This window comes from Xenopus laevis, chromosome 1L (assembly GCF_017654675.1).
Source record: "Xenopus laevis strain J_2021 chromosome 1L, Xenopus_laevis_v10.1, whole genome shotgun sequence".
Classification (NCBI taxonomy): Eukaryota; Metazoa; Chordata; class Amphibia; order Anura; family Pipidae; genus Xenopus; species Xenopus laevis.
In genome coordinates, this window is record NC_054371.1 from 73667382 (window position 1) to 73694545 (window position 27164).

The following is a 27164-nucleotide window of genomic DNA, read 5'->3' on the forward strand; positions in this document are numbered from 1 at the left end:
TAATACGTTTGTTGTTAATGCTTATTAAACCTTTGCAAAAATAAAAATTTGTGGGATTTTGCATATTTTGTGTTATGCTCATCAGTGATCCCCTAAAGGCTAGAATAGCATGCTGTGTTGTATACCAGTGGGAAAAAACCCACTAAATTGTGTGAGGCTTTTTCAGAGTAAGACTATTTTTAAGTTGAACATTTAAAACAATATATTTTTTTAATCCTATATATTGGATTAAAACTTCTACAACTGTAAAAAGATAACTTAGATTACTTTGAATGAAACTTTTTAATAAATATCGTTGAAACTCTATTTTAATAAATACCGTTGCAAATTATTTTGCCATTTATTTTTGCCTTCTACTTTAATTTTATTTAAAAGCAATAGGGGAGACTTCCAGTGGTGAAACAATGGGAGCATCTAATGTTAACAAAGCGATATTACATTATCTAGAAATGGGAATGATATCCAGCGATCTAGCAGTGGGGCTTAGAATCCGGTGGTATAGCAATGGGCATAATATCCATTGCCCTGTGACCAATCAATGGGGAATACATCCATTGGCTTCGAACGTGGAAAACACTGAATGGTATAGCAATAGAGATAACAATTGTGGGTGAAGCAAAGTGGATAATATCTAATGATCTAACAATGGAGATTTTTTATGGAGATTACATCAACTGGCATAGAAGTAATATCTCGGTGTCTGGCAAGATGGCACTTAATCACTCACCCAAGAAGTTTTGGCAATCAATAAAGCTATGACAAACACCAGTGGTGCAGAATAGCCATAGATCTATGTGCTGGAGAACAATCTCTGCTTACAGGCCCCCTTTCTCCATTGAGAGGCCATTGCAGTCCTTACACATAAATTAAACTGTGAATGTTGATTGTGAATTGCATTTTTAAAGTTCATTTTCAAAATACCAAGCTAACAGTGTCAATAACATTAATTATACAATTATAAAACCTGGCCATGACAGCTAAATTAACCTGGTACAATATATCTGTCACCAGGGCCGCCATTAAATATCACAGGGCCCCGTACAACAACATTTTTGGGGCCCCCTGGCCCCCCCCCTTATAATTTAAAAAGACTGTGGCACCAGGGCCCCCGATAAAAATTTTCTTTAGAAAATTGGTGGTCAGGGCCCCCCTATAAGTTTAAAAAAAAAACGCCAGAGCCCCCTATAAAAGTTTTCGTGACTTTGGGTATTTTCGCCGCTTCAGGACTTCACTCTCAGCTTTTATGTGTTACTTGGGTCTACTGTTCTGGACTTCAGGAGTGGCGGCACGGCTTCGGCACTGTCAATTGGTGCCGGGCTATTTTGAAAAGCACATCCAGGCCCCCCTTCAGGCCCGGGCCTGGTACAGAAGTACCCCCTGTTCCCCCCTGATGGCGACCCTGTCTGTCACTTCATGAGCTATCTTTTTTACAATACCTCTAAATCCATAGCTGGATATTTGCGACCTTTATTTCTCCCAAGACATTTTGTTTTCCCTTCTTCTAACAGTTGACACCAGAAGCCTTTCTGTGAATCAAATCTAAAATTACAAGAGGTATACAATAAAAGAAAAAATTAGCAAATTCTTATCCTCTGTAGCAGATATATATATATATATATAACGATAATATAGAAGATAACCGCACTCCTTCACAATGTATCATCCTCTGGGTGCTTGGCCAAAGTGATATATAAATAATTGTAAAGAGGACCAGCACTCCGTTTCCAAAACTCAATGATTTATTGTAGTGTCACAGTGTCTCCAACGTTTTGGCCCACTTTTGGGCCTTTATTAAGGGCTTTTATCCTTGATAAAGGCCCCAAAGGCCGAAACGTTGGAGGCACTGTGACACTACAATAAATCATTGAGTTTTGGAAACGGAGTGCTGGTCCTCTTTACAATTATATATATATATATATATATATATATATATATATATAACTATATATATAAATATATATATATATATATATATATATATATATATATATATATATATATATATATATATATATATATATATATATATATATATATATATATATATATATATATATATATATAGTCAAATACAAGAGTCCTCTGCACTCAACCCATTATCAATATATATGGGTTGACTATATGTATTTTGTGGTCACACCCTCATTGCACCCCCACCTAATGTTTTTAAAAAATAGTGGTGAGCACAACTTTCCCTTGTTTGTTTTATATATATATATATATATATATATATATATATATATATATATATATATATATATATATATATTCTATATTACAGTCAATTCCTTTGTTTTGCAAAGGAATGCAGCATAATTTATCAAAATTACTGTTTTTGTAGTATTGTCGCTAAGCTAGTGTCCTCCTATGCAGTTTTAGGAATAATAGTATTTTTAATCAAGATTTACAGGAAATACATAGAGGACCATATTTAATCATTTTCAAATCACTTATATCTCTAAATTGTATGGATTTTCAGCTATTTATCTTAAAGGGATACTGTCATGGAAAAACATGTTTTTTATAAAACACATCAGTTAATAGTGCTGCTCCAGCAGAATTCTGCACTGAAATCCATTTCTCAAAAGAGCAAACAGTTTTTTTTATATTCAATTTTGAAATCTGACATGGGGCTAGACATTTTGTCAGTTTCCCAGTTGCCCCAGTCATGTGACTTGTGCCTGCACTTTAGGATGGAATTACTTTCTGGCAGGCTGTTAATTCTCCTACTTAATGTAACTGAATGTGTCTCAGTGGGACTTGGCTTTTACTATTAAGTGCTGTTCTTAGAACTTCCAGGGAGTTGTTATCTTGTGTTAGGGAGCTGTTATCTGGTTACCTTCCCATTGTTCTGTTGTTAGGCTGCTGGGGGGAGGGGTGATATCATTGTAACTTGCAGTATAACAGTTAAGAGTGATTGAAGTTTATCAGAGCACAAGTCCCATGACTGGGGGCAGCTGGGAATTTGACAATATGTATAGCCCAATGTCAGATTTCAAAACTGAATATAACAAAATCTGTTTGCTCTTTTGAAAAATGGATTTCAGTGCAGAATTCTGCTGGAGCAGCACTATTAACTGATGTGTTTTGAAAAAAACATGTTTTCCCATGACAGTATCCCTTTAACAAGATACTTAACAGTCCACTGATGAGCCTCTGATAATGATCAGCTCCAAGGTTGCTGCTTAGAAAAGGGATTTAAAGGTAAATAAAAAAAAACTCTGAACAAATGGCCCTGTTTATATAGGGAAGGGGGAGGATGTTCAATGAAAAAAATGCTTTAAGATTAGTGTTTTAGAATAGTAAAAGATTAGGCAATCATGGGTGTTTTTATTTAAAGTATAGGCAGAATGCATTTTCCTATTTATTGTACTCATTTTTACCAAGGGTATATACTGTCCTTTAAACAATATAGCTTTTATGTTCCTTGTAAGATTATACCAGGAATATTCAATGCATAGATATTTCATGGCTTGTCTTCTCTAACATGACTTTCCAAACTTAATGTGTAGTAACACTGGCAAAATTTGATCTGAACTCTTATTTGCTATCATAAATATTAAGGGACAAGGTGATGGACCCAACATTATTTATATATCCCTATGACCTTGTTATACTACTCTGAATGAATTCTCCTGTCATGCCAATTTAAGATTCATCATTCAGTGTAATGCTTTACATTGCACTTTTGTAGTGAATTTCAGATTTCAATTATTTAATTATGCCATTCTACCATTTTTCCATTTAGTATCTGAAAGGACACAACTGCTTTTGCTGTATCTATTTATTCAATATATAGATCAGTGCAACTTTACCATATAGTAGGTTATCCAATATACTATAGATTTGTGAGCCAGATTATAATAAAATATAATGTTTTACAATAAAGACCCTTAAGCTGGCCATAGACGCAAAGATCTGATCGTATGAATCGAGGATTCGTACGATATTCGGACCGTGTGTGGAGAGTCCCGTCATTTTTCGTCCGGCGGAGATCGGTCGTTTGGTCGATCGGACAGGTTAGAAAATTTCTGTCGGCTGCCGATAATATCTCTGCGTGTATTGCCGATCGTACGATTTTCAGTGGGAGACTGTCACTTGCTTTGGTTGGACATAGATATTGTACGATTGCTGTCAGGGGCAGAACATTGCTGATCTGTTCTTTAACTAATCTGACTGGTAAGACTTTGATCTGAATGGTTAGTGGCGGGTCGGGAGATGGGAAAGTCCGATCGTACGGTGATTCGTGCGATCGGATCTTTGCATCTATGGCCAGCTTTAGAGCAGGATGACAGCCATAGCTACTCTTTGGAGATCCACATCTGGACTATGGGCTTCCAGGTGGATAGTTTTGGTAAAATATACAGATCTTGCATGTATCTAACACCATAACTGGTTACCTTGTTAACAAAAAAATGCTAATGTTTTTACTGCATTGTCGCCAAAATGCCAAACACCTACATTGTATAACGTATATATTCTCCACAATAAAAAGCAACAGATATCCGTTAAGAAACGAAAAAAAAGGTTCTCAAGCAACCTTCAGCTGCCCTATATTTGTAATTATTCTGAGCTGCATCTCATATTTTGCAATTTACTTAAGAACAGAGAGAAAGGCTTTGGATAATTTCCCAACATGGCTATAAAAATATGCTGACCCTCTTAACACTCATATTCTCAATCACAAGGTTCTTCCAAAAAAAAAGAACGATTGAACATTTACAGAAACAGACTTACACATCCTTAGATAGTACACATACTCTATCTACAGTAGATAGTAATGTTTTCTTAAATCTCCCCAGGAGAGTACTTAGCTCTTTATGCTTGGAAAATGAAGAACAAATGTATTTCTAAACTATACCCTTAACACCATTTTCACAAATAACAATGGTGTTCCCTTTGGATACAGTGAGGTATTCACATTCAAAGGCAATAGTGAATTATAATGTTTCTGTGTAATGAGCTAGACTGTAAATATCAATTATATTTTATGCAAGCAATATAACAATTAGTTTAAAAGAGCAGCTCAACATATAAAAACGCAAACTTACGTTAAGGTCTCTGAATAATTATAATGAGAAAAAACACCTAAGAACTTCTGGACCTCGTCCATTACAGAAGCAGGCTCACTTCTCAGATGTTGCCCATCAATTATAAGCAGCTGTAGAGAAACAATTGCAGATTTAACATTTACTGCTTCAGTGGTATATACAAAATAAAAAATATCACAACATAAACTTTACATAAACATCAGCTGACTAACCAGATATTTTGTCATAAAGTATTGCTGTATTATTATCATTTCATGTGTTTCCCAACAACTATGGTAAGGCTGATTAACCTCATCAAAGTTCATTTTCCAGAGCAGAATGCCTGACCAACTATGACCAGGTGTGACACATACATAGGGTCATTGGTCTTTCTAGACTCAGCTCAAGGTAAGCTGGATTAATATTAATATTTGTGTAATATTACTCATTGTGAACTAGTGTATGATATGTGCCACAAGGCATACACATGCTGGCATTGTTTTATGGTATGTATCTAAGCATGAGCTTGGGCGTCAGATCGCGCCTATTTTCTGGGGGTTTTTTTTCAATTTTCCTATTTTTTTCACGAATCATATTTGTTCTCGAAAGGTCTGAGTTTTGTTTAAATTTCTATAGAACTCTAAAGATTTGAGGTTTATTAAAGTTTAAAAACCATGAAAAACTTAAAAACCAGCCATTCAAACTTTAAGAGGTTTTTGGATTTTCACTAGCTATTGTCCGATAATCTTTAGAGTTTTTAGAATTTTTTAGCGCATCGGTAGGCATTTTTATATAGATAAAAATAATTATTTCCTCTGTGCACTAATTTCCAGCATAGTTTGCAGTAGTTTCTATCTGTATCTGTGAGGCTACATTTATGCACATTGAAATCATATGATTTTTAGGGGGTAAGTGTAGCAAATCAATGGATTCAACATCATGTGACCCTTATAAAGTTATGTAATAACTTTCATTAATCTGGGCAGGATCGAAGTGGGCCCTAGTGGACCCGGCTATTGTGGGCCCCACCAGCCCATCCGCCCCCCACGCTTCTTATTCCTGCTGCAACCTCCCTTCTTTGGGCCGGTTGTGGAAAAAATACAGCATGGGGGGCCCTGATACAGCAGCCCTGGTGGGTCCCGGGCCCCCAGTTCGACCCTGAATCTGGGAGATTTTGTTGCTTATGCTTGCATAGATTTAGCTCCTTCTATTTATCGATTGCTCATGGACTCCCTTCTCCTGTTTGCTTTTACAACACACCAAAAAATAATTTGCTATTTCTGTCCTTGCATATTTGCAAAACATTCCAGTACTAAACAGTGGTCCATTCAGGGTCGGACTGGGAGGCATGGGGCCCACCGGGGCTACTGCCCCAGGGCCCCCTCCAGCCGCCACTGCCGCTCCGGAGTGCTGCAGGGGGGCTAGTGCGCATGCACACAAACGCGGTGCCGCGTTTGTGCGCATGCGCGCGGCGCCGCGTTTGTGCGCATGCGCGCGGCGCCGCGTTTGTGCGCATGCGCAGCCATTGTATTCTACCGCGACCCCAAACAAAGTGGGGTCGCGCCGCCCCACTAAGTAGCGGATCTGGGCCGGCGGGGCCCACAAGAGCCCGGGGCCCACCGGGGTTTTTCCCGGTGTCCCGCCGGCCCAGTCCGACACTGGGTCCATTAAAGGATGTTATACTAATTGCTAATTGGCTAGCATTTCTTTTTGTGTCTTGCTTTGTTGCACTCTCAAACTCTTTGCAAGGGGCCAATGTGAGAAAAACCAGTGAGTGTATGGCTACAGTCTTATAATTTAATAGCAGCACTTTTTATGATCTTACAAATTGAAGGTTAAACGCTAAGGTAACCAAGGCCTTAGTCAATTAGATAGAGAGAGAATAGGAGTTAAACAGTGTCAGCTATGTCAGCTCTGTGCTTCGCCAAGGAGATTCAAAGTAGAACTACACAGACGTTTTCGGCCCGATCCGACGCGCTGCAACAGAAATAAGGTAAGTGAATGCAGTGTCGGACTGGGCCGGCGGGACACCGGGAAAAACCCCGGTGGGCCCCGGGCTCTTGTGGGCCCCGCCGGCCCAGATCCGCTACTTAGTGGGGCGGCGCGACCCCACTTTGTTTGGGGTCGCGGTATAATAGAGTAACTGCGCATGCGCATAAAGGTAGCGCCGCGCGCCTGCGCACAAACACGGCACCGCGCGCATGCGCACTAGTCCCCTAAAGCACTCCGGAGCGGTAGCGGCGGCCGGAGGGGGGCCCTGGCGCAGTAGCCCCGGTGGGCCCCACACCTCCCAGTCCGACCCTGAGTGAATGCATTGTCTGATGGTGTCGCAGAGTTGATTAGATGCTATTTGATGCTGGCGTTTTGACGCTGCATGTCCGATCGCACCTATTTTCTTTCTATTTTACTATTTTTTTCACGAATCTTATTTTTTCTCTAAAGGTTTGTGTTTTGTTTAAATTTCTCTAAAACTCTAAAGATTTGAGATTTATTTAAGTTTAAAAACCATGAAAAAATGTAAAAACCAGTCAAGGTCCTATAGAAGTCAATGGGGGCTGTGCTGATCCTATTGGACCTATTTTTAGCCATTTAAACTTTAAGAGGTTTTTGGATTTTTTTCACTAGCTATTGTCCGATAATCTTTAGAGTTTTTAGAATTTTTTAGCGCACCGGTCGGCATTTTTTCCGCTGGTACTTTTTATATTCAAATCTTTTAATAAATTACATGGCATTTGTGGTTTTAGAGAAAATAAATCTATTCTTGGTTTCTAAAACCTCTAAAACTACTAAAATGAAAATGATGATAAATGGTGAGGTGAAAGTGTATTTGCCAACTGAGCATCCTTTGAGGATTTTGGTACAGTGAGCAGCCGCCAGTAGTGTGAGGAATACCCATTGTGAACTTATGTGTGATACTGTGCCACAAGTATTGAAGTACCTTCACGATTTCTTCAATAAATCTACTGTTTCTAGTTTAAAACTACTGGCACCCACAGTGAATATTTTGAGAGCTAAAGTTCAGCTTGGACATTCATCCTTTCATACATTATGTAAGTGTCCAGCCCAGCTGTTATAAGGAGTCAAATATAGCATTGCTGGAAAGGTAACCCCAAGTATCTATAGCGCTACGTTAATTGTCATAAAGCTGTAATTGGTTACTATGTAATCTATGCAATTTAAGGCACCTTGTTTATTAAAAAAAAGATGAATTGTAAGAAAAGATATTGTAATCTGCCACAAGATGGCAATATAGGATGAGAAATTGAAAGCAAAACATTTCAAAGGAAAATATATAGCTAGCTCAGATCTGTTTGTGTTTAGTCAATAAGATCTACCCAGAGGCAGGATTTTCAGTTTTGTTATAAACTGCTTTATATATACAACTCTTCTATATAAAATATTTTGTAACCCTTCATCTCTGTATATTTGAGTGTTTGTTTGGTGTGACTATAGAAAGGCTTCCATTTGTAATGGCAGGAATCTTATATATACAAAGACAGGTTGGGACGTATGAAATATATACAGAGGTTTTCTCTAGTCCTGTCAAACTGACCGATTGACTTTACCGGTCATACTTCTTATATAAAATGTCCAAATCTATTTCAGTGCAATAGAAGAGCAGGCTGGCTCTATATAAAGGAAGTAACAAGGGGTCTCTTGACCAACGAATATCCCAAGACCCATAAGAACATAAATATGGGAGATCTTATTCTGAATGGCAGACTAGTGTTTTGCTTTGTACATATATGTACGTGTATCTATTTAGCACTACTTGCATCCATATTATTAACATATATTTTAGAGCGCTAACATATTACGCATCGCTGAAACATATTGCTGTACATTTTTATAATACGGTAAAAGTATGAACAGGGAGGAAGTGTTTTGCAGCTCATCCCTTGTTTGACTCTAGAGAATATGTTCATTAGTTTCAGACTATAAGCTGCGTGTGCCTAAAGGTCTCTTTTTATGATATTGTTTCTCTGGAGAACAGTTTGTTTTTGTTAAGGTAACAATGTATTTCAGCAGGAACACAAGATTCATTTCCAGATGAAATGGGATGGGCATTTTTAGCTGCTGATGTATAACAAGAGCAGACTTGAAAGTGAAAATATTGCTATTACTATTCATGATCCAGTTGATCATATGACACAGGTGACCAAGAAGCAAGTGCAAGGAGAATGTCCACTTGGACCAATAACTGGATGAAAACATTTGATCACTTTTTAGTATACCCCCAAAATAATGTAGGTCTCTATAAAAAGATATTGCATAAAACAGCTCATATGTAAAATCCTGCTTCATGTAAATAAACAATTTTCATAATAATATACTTTTCTAGTAGTATGTGCCATTGGTTAATCATAAATAGAAAATTGCCATTTTAAAAAATAAGGGCCGCCCCCTGGGATCGTAGGATTCACTGTACTCACAAACATACCAACAAACCATACATGTTAGGTCACATGAGCCAATTAACAGACAGAGTTCTATCTTTTGCTTCCACACTTCTTCCTGTAACAGTTACAGGGGAATGTAATAAAAGTCGCAAAGAGCAAAACAATTCGCACCAATAAGACTAAAAATCCACATCTCGCAATGTAATATTGTTCCTTAAACTGTTATTGCATTGCGAATTTTAATTGCGCATTGCGAATTTTAATTGCGCACTCATAAGAAGTGCTTGAAAGTGTCGTAATCTTTTGGAGCAAACATAACGACTTTTTCAGTAAGAAGTTTTATTACATTGACTGCGCATTGGCGCAAACTATAAAATTCGCAAACGGTCTTTCACTGTCGGAAGTGGTCACTAAACAGTTTCCGGGCTCGCAAAAGCTATATTAAATTCGCACAAAGCAAAATTTGTTCGCGCAAAGGCATAACTTTTCGCATTGCGAATAGTTTTTCCGTTAGCGATTTTTATTACATTCCCCCGTTAGAGTTGTAGTATTTCTGGTCAGGTGATCTCTGAGGCAGCACACAGACCATGACAAAATGGTGGCTCAAGGCAAGAGATGTAAAAGGGCAATATTTACTTAAATATATATTCCAGTTTGGTAAGATTCTTTAATATGCCACTTAATATGATATGAACTATCTGTTGCTTAAGTGTTCATTTTGGGGGTATAGTTTTCCTTTAAATAGGAACGCCACCCATATGTTTTTAATGGACACATTTATTTGTAATTGAAAACAGTACTCTTAAAACATTGTAGCGGAAGCCAGCTTTCCTCCAGCCAAAACTCTAGTTCTCACAATAACTTGCATGCTTCTTCACAGATCAGCTATATTCTGCTGTTATTCAGAACCAGCAGGGCAATGAGCAGAATGTGGCCAGCAAATATTGCTTTCAGTAGCAATTACATTTGCAAATAGGTGAAGTTCTCAGTTGAATCGCATTGCTATATTTATTTGTGTCCCCCATGCAAAAAATGTAACTGAACAGGCTGAAATATGTTACCTGTGAAGGTGAAAAATAGGCTAGCCATCTCTCTATGTGAGACGCATACCAGCCAGGCACAAGACATCTTCTTTGCAGCATTTGGAGCTCTAAGGGTACATTCTGATCAGCACTAATCACTTCATAGAAGCTAAATTTTAATGTAGCTGGATCTTCGTGAGATCTCTGATGCTGAAAGAAAAACCTAGTTTAAATAACTCATGATACTCATGATAAACAACCATACAATAACTTTTATCCATGCATAAACATTAGAAAATAAGTGTCCTATTACCTAGTTGTTTAAAGGTTCTTACACACTGGTGTTTTTTTTCTGCATTCAAAATGCAACCCTCTATTATATTGTCTAGTGATGGGTGAATCTAACCCTTTTTACTTTGCTGAAAATTCGTAAAATGTATTTACACAGCAAAATGCAGTGAAATAGTTCACCCAATATAGTTCACTAAGATTGTCATATGAATGCACGTCATATGCAACAACAAAAATTGCAGCATGCTGCATCTAAAAAAAATGCAATGAAACGTCACTGCAATTAAATACAATTCTTATGCACAAACAGGCAGAATATTTAGTGAATAAAGTACTCCCTATTGTAAAATATAGGTATATTATGAGTCACTAAGCACGTTTATAATGATATAATTTATAGGACATTTATGGCTCTTGTGTGTTACATAGTGGATAATGTACCCCCTACTGTAATTTATGAAGATATTATAAGTCACCGAGGAGTTATGTGACCATATAAAAGCGCGAGGCCCAGAGCCGGGCCAAGCTGGGCAGGTGCCCTAGGCAGCCTGCCTGGCTGCTGCGCCGGCTGGTTGAGCGATTCTGCGCATGCGCGAAAAGACGCTTCTGCGCATGCGCGAAAAGACGCTTCTGCGCATGCACGAATTGACGCATGCATACTCACATGCATACACAGATGGGACAGTGGGCGGTCGGCAGAGAAGAGACCGGACAAGGGGTAGGAGTAAGTACGTGCCTGGCGCCCCTCCACCTTTGTGCCCTAGGCACGTGCCTACTCTGCCTACCCCTAGTTCTGGCCCTAGCGAGGCCGCAGGCTGAGTGCTTTTATACAGGTCACATAACTCCGAGGTGACTTCTGATATCTTTAGAAATTTCTAGTAGGGGGTACATTATGCATTATAATCTACATTTTGTGGGGGAGTCGGGAGGAGGGGGTCGGAGTCCAAATTCTGGTCGTGCCAGCGTCCTTTTCTGATGTGTCGGCGTCCATTCCGGACGCGACGGCGTCCGTTTCGGATGTGTGACATCAAATTTGGACGTGCAGCGTCAAATTCGAACGTGCTGCGTCAAATTCGGTGGCTTGGGGCCCCTGTTATAAACGGCGCATTCTCACGTCAGTTTATATAGTGAATAAAGTACCCCCTCTTGTAATATATAAGGATATTATACAGATGAAGCCACTTGGTTTTGTGAGTTAAATGCGTCATGACTCATGGTTAATTGAAGAAATTGTGTTATCTAAAGTCATCTTAACTCATTTAATGCATTTAACCCTTTCATTAGCATACCAAAGCAGCATTGTTCACAATGGTGAATGCTTTAATCAGATGGGATGTTGTGATACAGTTTTCTGTGTTAAATGAGATAAATGGGATATCTGTGTTTAGTTATTCTGTGTCAAACAGACAAACCAAAGTGGCTGCATCTGTAAGTTACCGAGGAGTTTCATGACCATATAAAAGTACGAGGCCGAAGGCCGAGTGCTTTTATACAGGTCATGGAACTGGAACTCCATGGAACTGGGGGTACTTTATTTATTATAATACACAAGTTTCAGTGAGTCATGTGACAGAAATGACATCAGAACTCACCGTTTATAACTGATGACATCAGAACTCACCGTTTATAAGGATATAATTTACAGGATATTAATGGCTTTTGTGTATTATAAGGATATAATTTACAGTCTGGTCCCATATGGAAATGACCAGACTATAGATTATAATGGAATCAATCAGCTAATTCGATAATCGAAGTACTGTCTCTTTGAAAAAAAATTTGACTTCATACTTCGCCAAATGAAATCTACCGAAGTGCAATGTTAGCCTATGGGGACCTTCCAGAGTACTTTTCTAAGTTTTTTTTGGTCGAATAGAAATCGTTCGATCGATCACTAAAAATCGTTTGATCCAAACTATTTCATCATTCGATCGATCGAATGCGCTAAAAATCCCTCGATTCGATATTATATGCTAAATTGTCCTTCATTTTATAATCCCTGGTCACTCTTTTAGCATATTATCAAGTTATATCTGAATTTTAACCCCAAACATTATACCATCTTGCCATGTTTATATAATTTACATTTAATTACCTTTCCTCCTTTAAATAATTTAGATGTGTATTAAAGTGATTTAAAGTAATGAAAATATCATGTAGTGTTGCCCTGCACTGGTAAAACTGATCTGTTTGCTTCAGAAACACTACTATAGTTCATATAAACAAGCTGCTGTGTAGCAATGGCGGAAATTGAAAAATGGCTAAATGGCACAGGTTAGCTAATGGATAACAGATAACACCATTAGACAGATAGATCTTATCTGCTACCTGCTGTGTAATCTGAGCCTTTTCTCCTTTGAATGACTGCCCCCATTGCTACACAGCAGCTTATTTATATAAACAAAAGTAGTGTTTCTTAAGCAAACACCACAGTTTTACCAGGGCAGGGCAACACTGTATTATATTTTCATTAATTTAAAACACTTTTATTTTTTGACGTTACTGGCTGAATTCTGGTACTTTCATCGGATATTCCAAGCTCTTGGTTACTCATTTCAGATACAGGTTTTACAGTAAAGGTTAGAAAAGTTTTGTGTTCCTAAAAAATCTAATTAGCATGTACATTCAATACCTGAACCAATCTGACCTGATACAGACTCAACATGGCAAGACTACTCAAAGATTTACTCCTGGGTTGTCCATTCTGGCTTATTCCGTGTCTCCTTATTAGGGATGTAGCGAACTAGTTCGCGCGAACTTCGACCGTTCGCGTCCGCCGAATGTTCGCGAACGTTTGGGAACGTTCGCATTTTGAGTTCGCGTTCGATCGTTCGACCATTCGACCATTCGAATTCCTTCGACCGCTAAAAATCGAACGATTTCCATTCGTTCGAACGATTGTAAGCATTCGATCGAATGAAAAGCATTCGATCGAATGGCTTCGATCGTTCGATTCGAATGAAAATAATTCGATCGAATGATTAAAATCCTTCGATCGTTCGAATCGAACGATTTTAGCCGGTGTTCGAAGTTCGCGAACTGTCCGCGAACGTTCGCATTTTTTGCCGGTGTTCGCGAACGGCGTTTGCGAACACCAAATCGGCAGTTCGCTACATCCCTACTCCTTATGAACGCCACGGCTGTAAAGCAGCTGTTACAGAGAAGCTGCCTCTCTGAGTTCTTAGCTCAGTACTTATGGAAAGTGAAGCATATTCCCTATGCCTGCTCGACAGTATAAGATAGCTAATTTCTGTGTCTGTACACAGCTGGTGGTTCAGAATCAGCTTAGCCAGACAGATGCTACAAAGCTAATAAACCCCCATCTGCCTGCACTGTTAAAAGAAAACTATATCCCACACAATGTAGGTCTCTATAAAAATATATTGCATGAAAAAGTCCATATGCAAAACCCTGCTTCATCTAAATAAACCATTTTCATAAAAAATATAATTTTCTAGCCATTGGGTAATCCTAAATAGAAAATTGCCATTTTAAGTACTAATGGCCGCCCCCTTGGATTCATAGTGCACACAAATAAACATGGGCACACATACATGTTAGGTCACATGAACCAGTTACTAATGTATACAAAGTTTGGTCTTTTACTGCCACACTTCTTCCTGTTACAGTTAGAGCTGCAGTATTTCTGGTCAGGTGATCTCTGAGGCAGCACACAGACCATCACAAAATGGTGACTCAAGGTAAGAGATGTAAAATGGCAAGATTTACTGATATCTATATTGGTTTGGTAAAATTCTTTAATAGGCCAGCTAATATGATATAAGTCAGTATGTTAAGTATTTATTCTGGGGGGATATAGCTTTTCTTTAATTTGGGGAGTGCAGTCCCATTTGATAGCTTTTAATAATATTTAGGCTTGATCCTCTAACTGAATGGCTGATTCATTCTCTAGTTCTTCTTACTTCTGATAGCCCTAAACATGGGATCTTAAACCAAGTGTAACAGCAGATACTTTTGCCTGGGATTAAATATTTGAATGCAGAAATGATTCCGCTACACCGCTGTTCTTGTTAATTTAACAATAATGCATTTCACAAGGCCATTGTTATTCTTGAAAATGTAAAGCTATTAGTCTTCCAAAGCTTAATTTTCAAAATATTTAAAAGAAGCCTATAATAAGTAATATTGTAACTGATACAAATTACATCTGTTGCTGTAAGGCAGGAGAATTAGAAAAATAAATAAATCATCTCCTACTGCTTGGGTCTTTTAATAGTGTGCAACAGGCTTCATTATTTTAATTATTCATTATTATTAGTATTATTAATCATTCTATGCTATTTATTGAAGAGATTCTGTAATTATTGTAGCAGCAGAGCAACACTCCTTTCAAAATAATAGTGTGTGATTTTTAATGATCTTAAATACAGTACAAGTTACATTTAGCATTAATTCGCAACTTTATTAAATTTTTAGTCTTAAATGGGAATAAAAGATACCTGGTACCAGGAATATGCCCGATCAGATGGATCAATCAAAATGGTGATAAGCTTAGCTTTTGGAAGCAGTGCTGCAGCCCTCTTGGGAACTTCCTCTGAATGGAAGTAATTTGCACTCTTCTCAAACAGGAAGTCTGATGTTGTGTTTGATGGATAAGGAAAAGAATCCATGTACCTTGGTGTGAAAGAGGAAAACTAAAATAATACATAATACAAATAATAGATTTACTCTTTGGTATAACAGTCTGAAATCCATGCGTGTGTAAATAATGAATTTTTTACTTCCATTCCACAGATATCTAGGGGCAATATAAATACAAATTAATAAATAACATTCGGTTGTAAACACGTTTTCCCCCTTTTTATAAACTATAATCTCTTTAGCCCCTTCAATCCAAAATGCTTAAAGGATTATATAAAATGCATTGATAGTAATAAGCAAATCTGTCCCGTTCCGCCAAAAAATTGCAATGGTCAATGGGTGGTTATTTTTTCTAAGCTACGCAACTATTTTTTTTTCAATACTATGATACTACAGTCTATGGGTGTTTTTTCCTGCAAAGCCTGTCAATATTTTTGCCAATCTTTTCACTAGCATAAAAGTTTTACAATCTGTATAACAAAATAATATTAAGACCTAAATGTGACTGGGCTAAACGCGGATGCTTTTTATCATACCAGTCGATTCCCTTGTGATAGTTGTTTCCACCGAAGAACTGCACTTCCTCAAAGGTCTTTGGATTAGGAAAATTGCTTATAATATTAGGATGCATTAGTAGAAAGAGATAAAGTGCCGTTGTGCCTACAATACAGAAGACAGAAAGAAAACAGCATGCCAAATAAATACTAATGCAATTTTGTCATTTGGTGATTTAGCTATTGTATTCCGGCCTCACAAAACATTTTTCAATCAGTCAATAGAATAACTGCATATGATATATATTATTTTTTTCCCTACCATCAATCTGCAATATGTTTTGAGTAAGGCAAAATAATAGAAAATACGAAGAATGTAAGAATACACATAGGTTTTTATATCTGGAATCTTGGGACTTGGGATTTTTTTGGGTAAAGTGTCTTATAATTTTATCTTATAATTTTACTAGCCAATTTAACCTTGAATTTTTTCTTGGTTGCTTTATATCCATTATAGGAAATGTACAGAAATATTACAAAACAGCTTTTCGTGCAAGAATGAAGAGTTGTTTATTTAACGGCGAATGGGATTTGCCGATTTTCATATCATTCTGGATAATGTGCTGTATTTCTGGATAACAATCTTAAATGATGTTTCGGTCTTATGAATGAAGAGTCTATAGAATACATTTATGAAGTCATGAGAGATGAGAATAAAGGTAACTGTAAAATTCAAATGATGGCATTACAGAAAACTGCTGAACCATGCTCGATTACCGGAATACCTACTAAAATGTTAATAGTCATATTCATATATAACACATATGTTATGTATTGATACTACTTACATACTATATGGCGAAGTAATTATAAGCATCTGCTCAAACAAATGAAATCATTCTGATAAAGCATAAGGGTTTTTTGTCAACTTTACTATCCACAGAGGCCTCTAGGTGAAATGGGTAAGTTTATAAACGACTTCTTTGGTTTATAACCAATTTTAAATACAGGAAAAAAAGTGAAGTTAAAAATGAAACTGGTAGCCAGATAAAGACTGTCTTTAGAATGTAAATGATTATACAGGTATGGGACCTATTATATAGAATGCATGGGACCTGGGGTATTCAGGGAATATAATGGATCAAGTACAAGGTACTGTTTTATTATTACAGAGAAAAAGGAAATACTTTTTTTTAAAAAAAATTGGATTATTTGGATAAATTTGGATTATTTGGATAAAGTGGAGTCTATGGGGCTGATTCACTAAGGGTCGAATATCGAGGGTTAATTAACCCTCGATATTCGACTGGGAATTGAAATCCTTCGACTTTGAATATCGAAGTCGAAGGATTTAGCGCAAATAGTGCGATCGTACGATCGAAGGATTATTCCTTTGATCGAACGATTAAATCCTTCGAAGGATTTAAATCCAACGATCGAAGGAATATCCTTTGATCAACAAAAGTTAGCCAAGCCTATGGGGACCTTCCCCATAGGCTAACATTGACTTCGGTAGCTTTTAGATGGCGAACTAGGGGGTCGAAGTTTTTGTTAAAGAGACAGTACTTCGACTATCGAATGGTCGAATAGTCGAACGATTTTTAGTTCAAATCCTTTGATTCGAAGTCGTAGTCGTAGTCGAAGGTCGAAGTAGCCCATTCGATGGTTGAAGAAGCCAAAAAAAAACTTCGAAATTCTAAGTTTTTTACCTTTGAATCCTTCACTCGAAGTTAGTGAATCGGCCCCTATGGGAGATGGCCTTTCCATAATTCAGAGCTTTCTGGATAACAGGTTTCCAGATAACGAATCCTATACCTGTACTTGTATTTGTGCTCACAGTAAGTTAATTACAACAGTCAAGCAAAGTTTTTGAAAAATTCCTGATGCCTTTTATGAAACACATCATGCAACCTCACTAAATATTCAGTATCTGCTTGCAATTATAATGCCACTACATAAATTCTTAAATATTGATGATAAATTCCTTCCAAAACATTTAAAAAAAAAAGAAGAAATGACATAATAGCATGACATTCAATAATTATTAAATGTGATAATTTGTTTCATGTTTTAATTTAAAAAGTGCATTCTTTGCACAAATTGTGTTCATGATTATGTGGTGTGAATATATCCACACTACAGGGAAAAGAGCAGCTGAAATGTGTCATATGTCCTCTGCGATTCATTAGCAGTTTTTCAGACAACTCTTTTTTCACTCAAACACCCTTTTTTTAATTACTCTCTGCTAATCTTTAATTCAGGTAGAAAGCATACAAGCATATTATATGGAGTTCATTGACTTTGTGTAACCAAAGAATAACAGAAACAAAGAAGATATATGGTGGCACAATTAAGTTTCGGGGCTATTAACATTACGGTCTACTTTTCAATGGAAAACAACATGCATTTGTTAGTTGGGTTTTGGGTGCTGCTTCTTGGAATGCTCATCAAAATGCTCATTGGACATAGCACATTGCATATTAAAATGTAAGCAGAATTCCTCCAAAATCATTATGTTAATTTAATATGTTATAGAATGTCCTGTTCTTAGCAGCTTTTCAAGTGAAGTGGTTTTTGAATTTTTTGCCTTCCTTTTCTGCCTCTCTCCAGCTTTCTAAGCAGGGTCACTTGGCGACAGAAAAAACAAATGCTGTGTGGGACTACAATTTTATTTTCATTGCTACCTTTTATTACTTATCTTCTATTCATATTATAGTCTCACATTTAAACCACTGCCTGGTTGCTAAGGTAATTGGACATGTTGCTAAATTCCAAACTATGATTTTAGCCAAATCCATTCCTTGAAAGAAAGTGCAGGGATTTGGCCGAATGAGAAGCTAAATCCAAGATTGTAGTTCTTAGGCTTATAATGTTCTTCTATTGAAAGTTGCTAAGGAGTTTTTCATTATGCCTTTGCCAATTTCAACTATTGGAATCATGTTGCAGATACGTATTCTTTATTGCTCTTTTATAAGCTTGATATTGTTTCTGATTACGTTAATAACACCAGCATGGAGTATATTTAACCTTTCTGTTTCTGTACTATGGACATACTTCATATCCTGCCAATATGAAATGTTAGTTTGCATTTTTCAATATTACACTTTGGTGGCAATTTAAAACATTTCTAACAGTATTTATAGCTTTAATTCAAATTATGCAAATCATAATTGCAATTTCGTTTAGTCAAAATGCTGGACTGTCTTGCAGTTGAATGAAATGACATATGCAAAATAACTGACGCATTCAATCTTTTGTGAGGTCCTAAAAGGGACTTGATAATATATCTTTTGCAGCTGCCAAATAGGGATGTAGCGAACTGTTCGCCCGCGAACTGTTCGCCCGCGAACTAGTTCGCGCGAACTTCGACCGTTCGCGTCCGCCGAATGTTCGCGAACGTTTGGGAACGTTCGCGTTTTGAGTTCGCGTTCGATCGTTCGACCATTCGACCATTCGAATTCCTTCGACCGCTAAAAATCGAACGATTTCCATTCGTTCGAACGATTGTAAGCATTCGATCGAATGAAAATCATTCGATCGAATGGCTTCGATCGTTCGATTCGAATGAAAATCCTTCGATCGAACGATTAAAATCCTTCGATCGTTCGAATCGAACGATTTTAGCGGGTGTTCGAAGTTCGCGAACTGTTCGCGAACGTTCGCATTTTTTGCCGGTGTTCGCGAACACCAAATCGGCAGTTCGCTACATCCCTACTGCCAAATGTTCCTTAGCTTTGTTTTTAATGGGCACACTCTAATAAAGCCATGCAATTATAGGTTCTATGCAGAATAAACATTCATTTTGGCTTAATTTTGGCTTAAACCACATTCATAGATTCACTGTTGTTACTGTTTTATTCCAACTGTTTCAGTATACAAAAATGTTTGTCTGGTTTTTGGTTTGTTTTCTGTGATGTTCTTTTTCATGATTAAAAGGCTTTATTGAGGGCATTTAATCACAATGTTTTCCAGGGGTGTAACTATAGAGGAAGACCAGATAAGGTCCTAATTCATATACAATTTAAATAAATATTGGTAAAACTGGTCAACTTGGAAAATAATCTGCTTTGGGGCCCAGTAATATCTAGTTACACCACTGATATTTTCCATTAAATAAGATAGAAACACCCTAAGTGTAAGCATTTACACTGAATCTTACTGGCTGTAACTTAATATGATTATAATACCAGTTGCAATCTCTGATAAAAAGTCTGCGGTTTTACATAATTGCTTGCTTACCAGTCTTTTGAGGTCCAATTACCAGAAATTTTGGTAGCCGTTCACATGTTTTATCTCGAGACCAAATGTCTCTGTGTCTTCTGTCATCACATGGGTTCTGTATGGATATGGTTTACTTTATTATCTTATACATAAGATATATCTATTAAAAAATGCTTATCTTTATAAACAATTACAGTTAAACAATTAAAAATCAAGTAAATTAAATGAAAAAATCTATTTTATTCTGAAAAACCCAAATAAATGAATGTTCATATAATTAAACTGACAAATTACATAGATACGATAATACATAACATTCTGGCATACTGTGAAGCTAGAGGTTTCCAAAAGATAAAGTAGAATGCAATGCTGAACATGCAATTCTAAATATATGAAAACACAAAGATCATCTGGAAAAGTATGTTGTGTACTGCAGACATTGCTCATGCAAAACCCAAAAATTAAAATTAAGAAAAAAAATCAAACAAGTTTTCATATTCTTTGGATTCTGAGCTTGCATACCTGACTTGCTTGGGAGGCTTAGAAAGTCAGGTTGCTGCCCGCACTACTCTCTTCAAATACAGAACAATTCCACATTCAAAAGCCATTTGTGCAAGTTTGGACTGGAAGTTTGGGCCATTTTACCACCACAACAGTGCTGCTTTCCATCAAATACGTATCATCCTAAGAAAACCATGTTCTATGGCACTGGCACATTATTATAGAAATATGTGTGTACCCCTTACAGTCAAGAAGAAATCATCATGCCAGTTTAGAGAAAGCACATACTTTTTAGTATGCTGTAGAGTGATATTCTGAGACGATTTGCAATTGGTTTTCATTTTGTATTATTTATGTTTTTTGAGTTATTTAGCTTTTTATTCAGCAGCTCTCCAGTTTGCAATTTAATTCATCTGATGCTAGGGTCCAAATTACCCCAGCATCAGATGAATTAAATTGCATTGATTTGAATAAGAGACTGGAATATAAACAGGAGAGGACCTGAATAGAAAGATGATGAATAAATGTAGCAATAACAATATATGTGTAGCCTTACAGAGCAATAAAGTTGCATAGAATTGGCAGAATTCTACAACATTCTAAAAGTTAGCTTAAAGATGAACTATTTTGAGTGTTATCTTAAATAGATTAGTAGGTGTGTGATCCTTATAATGATAATTAGGAATGCATCAGATCCAGGATTTGATTTGGGATTTGGCCTTTTTAAGCAGGATTCGGATTTGGCCAAATGCAAGTGCCTGGCTGAACTGAATCTGAAAAATCACATGACTATTCATCACACAAACATGGAAGTCAATTTTTTTCTTAAAGTTGGATTGTGTTTAAAAGTTGTAACAAATATATTTTTTTAACCATTTGAGGGGCATGCAACATTTGTTTTAGGGTGGGCTCATGTGTAGGGCATTATATATTGTCTTTATTTTGCTTCCTTGGACATTTGTAATAAGTGACCACTTCAAGCATTTGCAGCAACATCTCTAATAAAGACATTTATATGACCTATATGTACGCGCCCTATTCAAATTTACCTAAGTGTAAGAGTACTAACGAAGTCCATCCAACTTGTATGAACTTCGTTAGTACTCTTACACTTAGATCAATTTGCATAGGATGATCTAGATGATCTAGGCAGAAATGAATGTTATTGAAAGTTTGTTAAAATGCTCGCGCTGATGAATTTATAGTAGCAAAACTTTGACAGCGTTCGGCTGCTGAGACGCAACTTTTGATAAATTAGTGTACGTGCTGCGAATTAACATCTGATAAAGTGTGGCGAAGCCTTCAGAGGCGAAAACTTTTCCCTTTAGTGAATTTCCCCCATTGTCATTTTGTCTCCAAAATGTGGTTCCAAAACAGAAATTCAAAAATGAGCACCTGCACTGAGGCCACTGGGAACAACATAAAAGAGGTTGGTGAGCAACATGTTTCTCGCGAGCCATTGGTTCGAGATCATTGCTCTAGAACCATGTTGAAAACATCCCCTTAGCATAACTTAGCACAAATAATGGGGCTTATTTTGGATACTACTTCATCAGCTGAAATTTCTCCTTGACTGAAGAACAAATCTATTGCTTATCCGATCTTTACTAATGGCCATCTATAATTCCGCCAATTTTAGAATTACAGACTTCATACTACATACAGTTTAGCTTTTCATTTATTTCCAGGTAAAAAAATGGAATTGTTAGCAAATACCTGCCATAATGGATCTCTTTGTTCTGGGAAGAGGTCAAAATATTTATGAGCCAGCTGAAGCGGAGGAAGAGTCTGCAGTTTCAGATTGGTCCAAGTTTGTACAAAATTGACAAGGTTGACAAAAGTGTACAAGCCAAGGCGGTCATTCCCATAATTAGACAAATGTGTCATGAAGATGCTGATCTGCAAAAGATTTAGAATTGTCCGTTAGTTTACTCAGATATAGTATTAGATCAGTAGATGGCAGTGCCTGACTTCAAAAGAAAAAAAGAAAACCTTCCAGCAAATCCATTGTTTTTCATGATCATAATTTTTTTTTCAGTCTTCTCGTAAGCGTTTTCATGAATTTCAACAATGGAATGTGAGGGGTAAATACCATTTAAATTTCTATTGAAATTTTGTTGAGAATACTTGCAATAATATTTTTAATATTTTGTCTCACACTGACATCAATGGTTTTACCAATCTACATACAAATGACCCATGCCACCCCCCCAAATATATAAGTATTAATTGGCAAAATTACTGCTAGCACTGGAGCTGCAGTGTGCAAATTGCAATTTTAGATGCAAGTCACCATGTTGTTTACCCACAATTCAGCATTTTTGTCAGCCAATGCAGTGTTGTTGCAATGTGGAGATATGCCTGATACAATTATGGGTGCTTTGGTAAACTGAACGCAGTTACATGTGTACTTCATCAGATGCAGCTGTGTTAAATGCCTACTGGGGTTATGCAATAAAAAGTACTTAATTTGCCCATGTGCAGTAACCCATAGCAACAGGCAACATTTACTGGTCATCTAATTAAAAGCAAACATCTTATTTGTTGTTATGGGTTAGCCCCTTTATTACATAAAGGGGTTTCAGTTTGTATGTCATCATTTACATATCTTCTAACATCTACATAACATCTGATTATTTAGGCAGAGGGACTAAAATATCAGCAAAGTTTTTGACCATGCTCACTTTGTCACCACACCTCACCCATTTAACCAAATTTGACAGGTTATGGAAAGTTTGAACACATTTCTGGGGGGTTTAGGGTCATGTTTTATGCTTTATTATAGTTTTACTAATTAAGGTAAAATTGCCATTTGAACTGCAAGTCTCAGCTCTCCCTAGAGACCTGCTTATCTTATTAGTTACAATTGTATCTAAATGCAGGTGCTGAGTATTCTGGGCTCTTGGCCGAAAGCCTCTTATCTAATTAAAGGGGTCGTTCACCTTTCTTTCTTTTCAATTTCTTTTTACAGAATTTTTCTAACAATAATAATACATCAATAAACAATTCATTTAGTAAATTCCCCTAGCAACCATGCATTGATTTAAATAGGAGACTGGAATATGAATAGGAGGCCTACTTAGAAAGAGGAGTAATAAAAAGTAGGAATAACAATACATTTGTAGCCTTACAGAGCATTTGTTTTTTAGATGGGGTCAGTGACCCCCATTTGAAAGCTGGAAAGAGTCAGAAGAAGGCAGCAAATAACTAAACAAACTATAAAACATAAATAATAAAGACCACTTTAAAAGCTGATGAGAATTAGCCATTCTGTAACATACTAAAAGTTAACTCAAAGGTGAACCTTTAAGTTTCAGAAATGTATCTTTCTTTGGCGTCAGTGCAGGAGATCAAAGATAAACGTGGGACATTTCAATAAAAATCCGGGACTGGGGGCTGAGCAGTCAAAAGTGAGGCTGTCCGGCAAAAATTGGGACAGTTGGGAGGTATGACATCCACCTTTGAGTGTGGCAATAGCTCCAGGGTTCTCATGTGTGAATAGATGCACTACATGCTATTCACAAATGGAGGGGCATAAGTAGCAGCACCAACCAAGGGAGTGAAAAGATTGGATTTAGTATCATGTATCTTTAAGTAATGGCATCAAGTACTGTGTCTAAAGTTATGCAAGAAGTGCTGCTCAGAAGTTTGACAGTATTATGTAATGGCATATCTCATTACCAAGATAGACAGGCATTTGACTTTGGGGTAAACAGGTAACAAAGTGAAGCTCAATTGACATGTTATGTCCTTTGCCACAATATCTGCTGAGTTGTCCTCCGAAACTATGCAATGTTGCAATATAATTGGTCAGATAGGAGGCTTTTGATTTTGGCTGATGGAGGATTGAAGCTTAGCACCTTTAAAGGAGAGCTAAAGCTTAACTGAAGTAGGCTAGAAATGTTGTACATTATGTTTTGGGTTTCTGCCCTAGCCCAGGGCAACCTCAGTCCTTTAGCAGTAAAGATCTGTGTCTCCAAAGATGCCCCAGTAGCTCCCCATCTTCATTTCTGCTGATTCACAACACATGCTCTGTGCTGCTGTTACTTACTGAGCTTAGGGACTCACTCACAATATACAGTACACATATAATATAAATGTCACAATATAAGGCTGATTAATAATTAATACAGATAATTACTACATGGCAGCTCAGAAACCAGTGCAATTAGCATCAGAATTTAATAATCAGCCCTGTAGCATCAGCTTATATCACAGACCAACCTTATTTTCTGCTGGATAATTAGTGACAATCCCTAAGCTTAGTTTCTCAACAGCTGCTCACAGCCCACTGAGCATGTGAGTGTCACAGACACTTTCCAAGATGGTGACCCCCTGTGACAAGTTTGAAGTCCTGGATCATTGCTGCTATTGACAAGCTGAAACGTTATGCTGGTGCAATTTTTTTGCCATATTAATTTTTAGGGTTTAGTACTCCTTTAAAAACAAAGGGTAAACGTGCATTTGGAATGCCTATGTAATACTGAAATCTAATTTGTCAGACAGAGCAGGGGTACAGTCTCTTCATTTTTTTCTGCATTTCTGAGCACCTAAAACCGGTAGAACTTTTTATTTATTTTTTCCCCAAAAACCACTTGTGGGGTTAAAAACACAGTTAGTTTCTTTTAAAATCCACTCAGCAGCAAGCCGAAGTAATCGATCATACAGTATATAAAGCAAGTGAGATCATGAACTCACTTGCACTTTCTATAACCAATGAAATAATTAATCATGCCCTTACAGGAATCTTTTACTTTTAGATAAATCTCTTTACCCTTGCCTTCTTACCAGCCCTCCATGCCCCTCTACACCAAAGTCCCACCCAATTTACATCACTGATCCATCCACTATCTACCCTACCATGGCTTCTTACATCATCGGCTGGTAATGACCCAAGCTAAAGGCAGTAAGTATATCTGCCAGAGCAGCATTTTTTTCAAAAAACAGCTCATTCAGTGGAGCACTTTCTTACTAACCTTTATTCCTCTTTCAGTTAGTAAATTATACTGGCCGCATGTTTGGAGTCATCTTTTTTTTTTGTAAGTCTTTATTTTGCTTTTTCAAGTTTAACATGGGATACAGAAATAAAGATAGGGAGGGTATATCAGTCTCACATAGCATCTTGATCTTGCATGAATTGCTATCAAAGGAGGAGTATGAAGAGGGGTTGGGGTGTGGGGATAAGAGGTGGGGGGGGGTAGGGGGGTGGGAGGGAAAAGGTGATGGTAACTGCATCGAATGAGAAATGGGTAAGGGGGGGTGGTTGTGGGGTAGGAGCTGTGGAAGCAGGTCATGAGTTTTGTTGTATTACTTTTCTTTTCTCATTATTAGTTTCGTAAATTTGGGTTAATGAGAATGTTTGATGTTGTCATGCTTGCTTTTCTAATCTTCTTATTTGGGTTATGACTTATGTTCTCCATTCCGCCCAGATTTTTCTAAATGTTTTGGTTGTCCCGTTTTTGATTGCCGTTAGTTCCTCCATCGCTTTAACGTATTCCATTTCTTTTAACCAGTCAATTATTTTGGGTTCTTCTGTACTCTTCCAGTATTTTGGGATTATTATTCTCGCTGCCTGTAGCATATGTATTGTAAGTTTGTCTGTTATGACTTTGTTATCTGTTGTATCTAGATTAAATATTGCCATCTCTATGTTGTTGGGTATTGCTTTGGGTCTTAGTTTTCCTATCCTGTCAACTATTTCACTCCAATAATTCCTTATTTTTTTGCAGGTGTACCAGATGTGGCTGAGGGAGCCGACTGCCTCGTTGCATCTCCAGCATTTTTCGGATGTCGTTTCGTATATCTTGTGTAAGTATTCAGGAGTTCTATACCATCTGCTAACTAGTTTGTAATTTGCTTCTTGTGTTCTTGTTGATCTTGAGCCTTTATGTGTAGTTGCCATTATTTTCCTCCATGTAGTCTGCCGCATTTCCGTGTTGAGTTCTTTTTCCCATTGTTTCATGAAAGGTGTTTTTTCTTCCTGGTTTTCCTTGATTAATTTTTTATAGAATTGTGCGACGGGATGTTGTATATTGTTCTGACTCAGTAGTTTTTCCCATTCCGTTGACGGTCTTGCTTTCTGCGGTATTTCTTTGGCTTTCAGGTAGTTGGTTATTTGCATGTGATTCCATTGGTTTCTCGGGTGGTATCCCCATTGTTTAGTTATATCGTCCAGTGATATCACCTCTTTATTCCTTACGAAGTCAATTAGTTTTGTGGACTCGTTGTTTGTTATTGCCCATCTATTTAGTAATCCTCTTTCACAGCTGGGTGGAAAACCAGGGTTGTTTAATAGCTCTAGGTCTGGGGACGGAAATGGTGAGATCTCTATTTCTTCTTGTAGTTGCTTCCAGATCTGTAATGTGGCTCCAATTGTGGTATGTTGTAAGAGGTTTGGGGGAAGATCCTTGTAGTTAATGTTCATTATATTTCGTAGGTTCCCTTGTGTTTCGTACTGTTCTATTTCTTTCCACAATTTGGAGATTGCATCTCTTTTCCAGAGCCATATTCTGTGTAGGTGCGTGGCTAGATAGTATCTTTCCGGGCATGGGAGGGCCAAACCTCCATCGGCTTTTTGTTTCAGCATTTGTTGATATCCAATTC

At 37.3% G+C, this 27164-nt stretch overlaps 1 protein-coding gene across 4 annotated transcripts in view; it reads right to left on the reverse strand.

Annotated features, from left to right (window-relative positions):
• ndst4.L (N-deacetylase/N-sulfotransferase (heparan glucosaminyl) 4 L homeolog) overlaps positions 1–27164 on the reverse strand; it is a 152747-nt gene that overhangs the window by 10299 nt on the left and 115284 nt on the right. For 2 of the 4 annotated variants that reach the window (XR_005967005.1, XM_041590431.1), the window contains exons 7-13: positions 22278–22460; positions 20079–20175; positions 15882–16005; positions 15204–15378; positions 10492–10662; positions 5052–5161; positions 1437–1539 (exon numbers count right to left, since the gene is read on the reverse strand). Coding sequence is in view for 2 of the 4 variants with exons in the window: in XM_041590431.1 (XP_041446365.1) it covers positions 1437–1539; positions 5052–5161; positions 10492–10662; positions 15204–15378; positions 15882–16005; positions 20079–20175; positions 22278–22460 (963 nt within the window). In the remaining 2 variants the exon portion in view is untranslated. The remainder of the gene's footprint in view (positions 1–1436; positions 1540–5051; positions 5162–10491; positions 10663–15203; positions 15379–15881; positions 16006–20078; positions 20176–22277; positions 22461–27164) is intronic. The other 2 variants (XR_005967009.1, XM_041590435.1) reach the window with 1 other exon arrangement.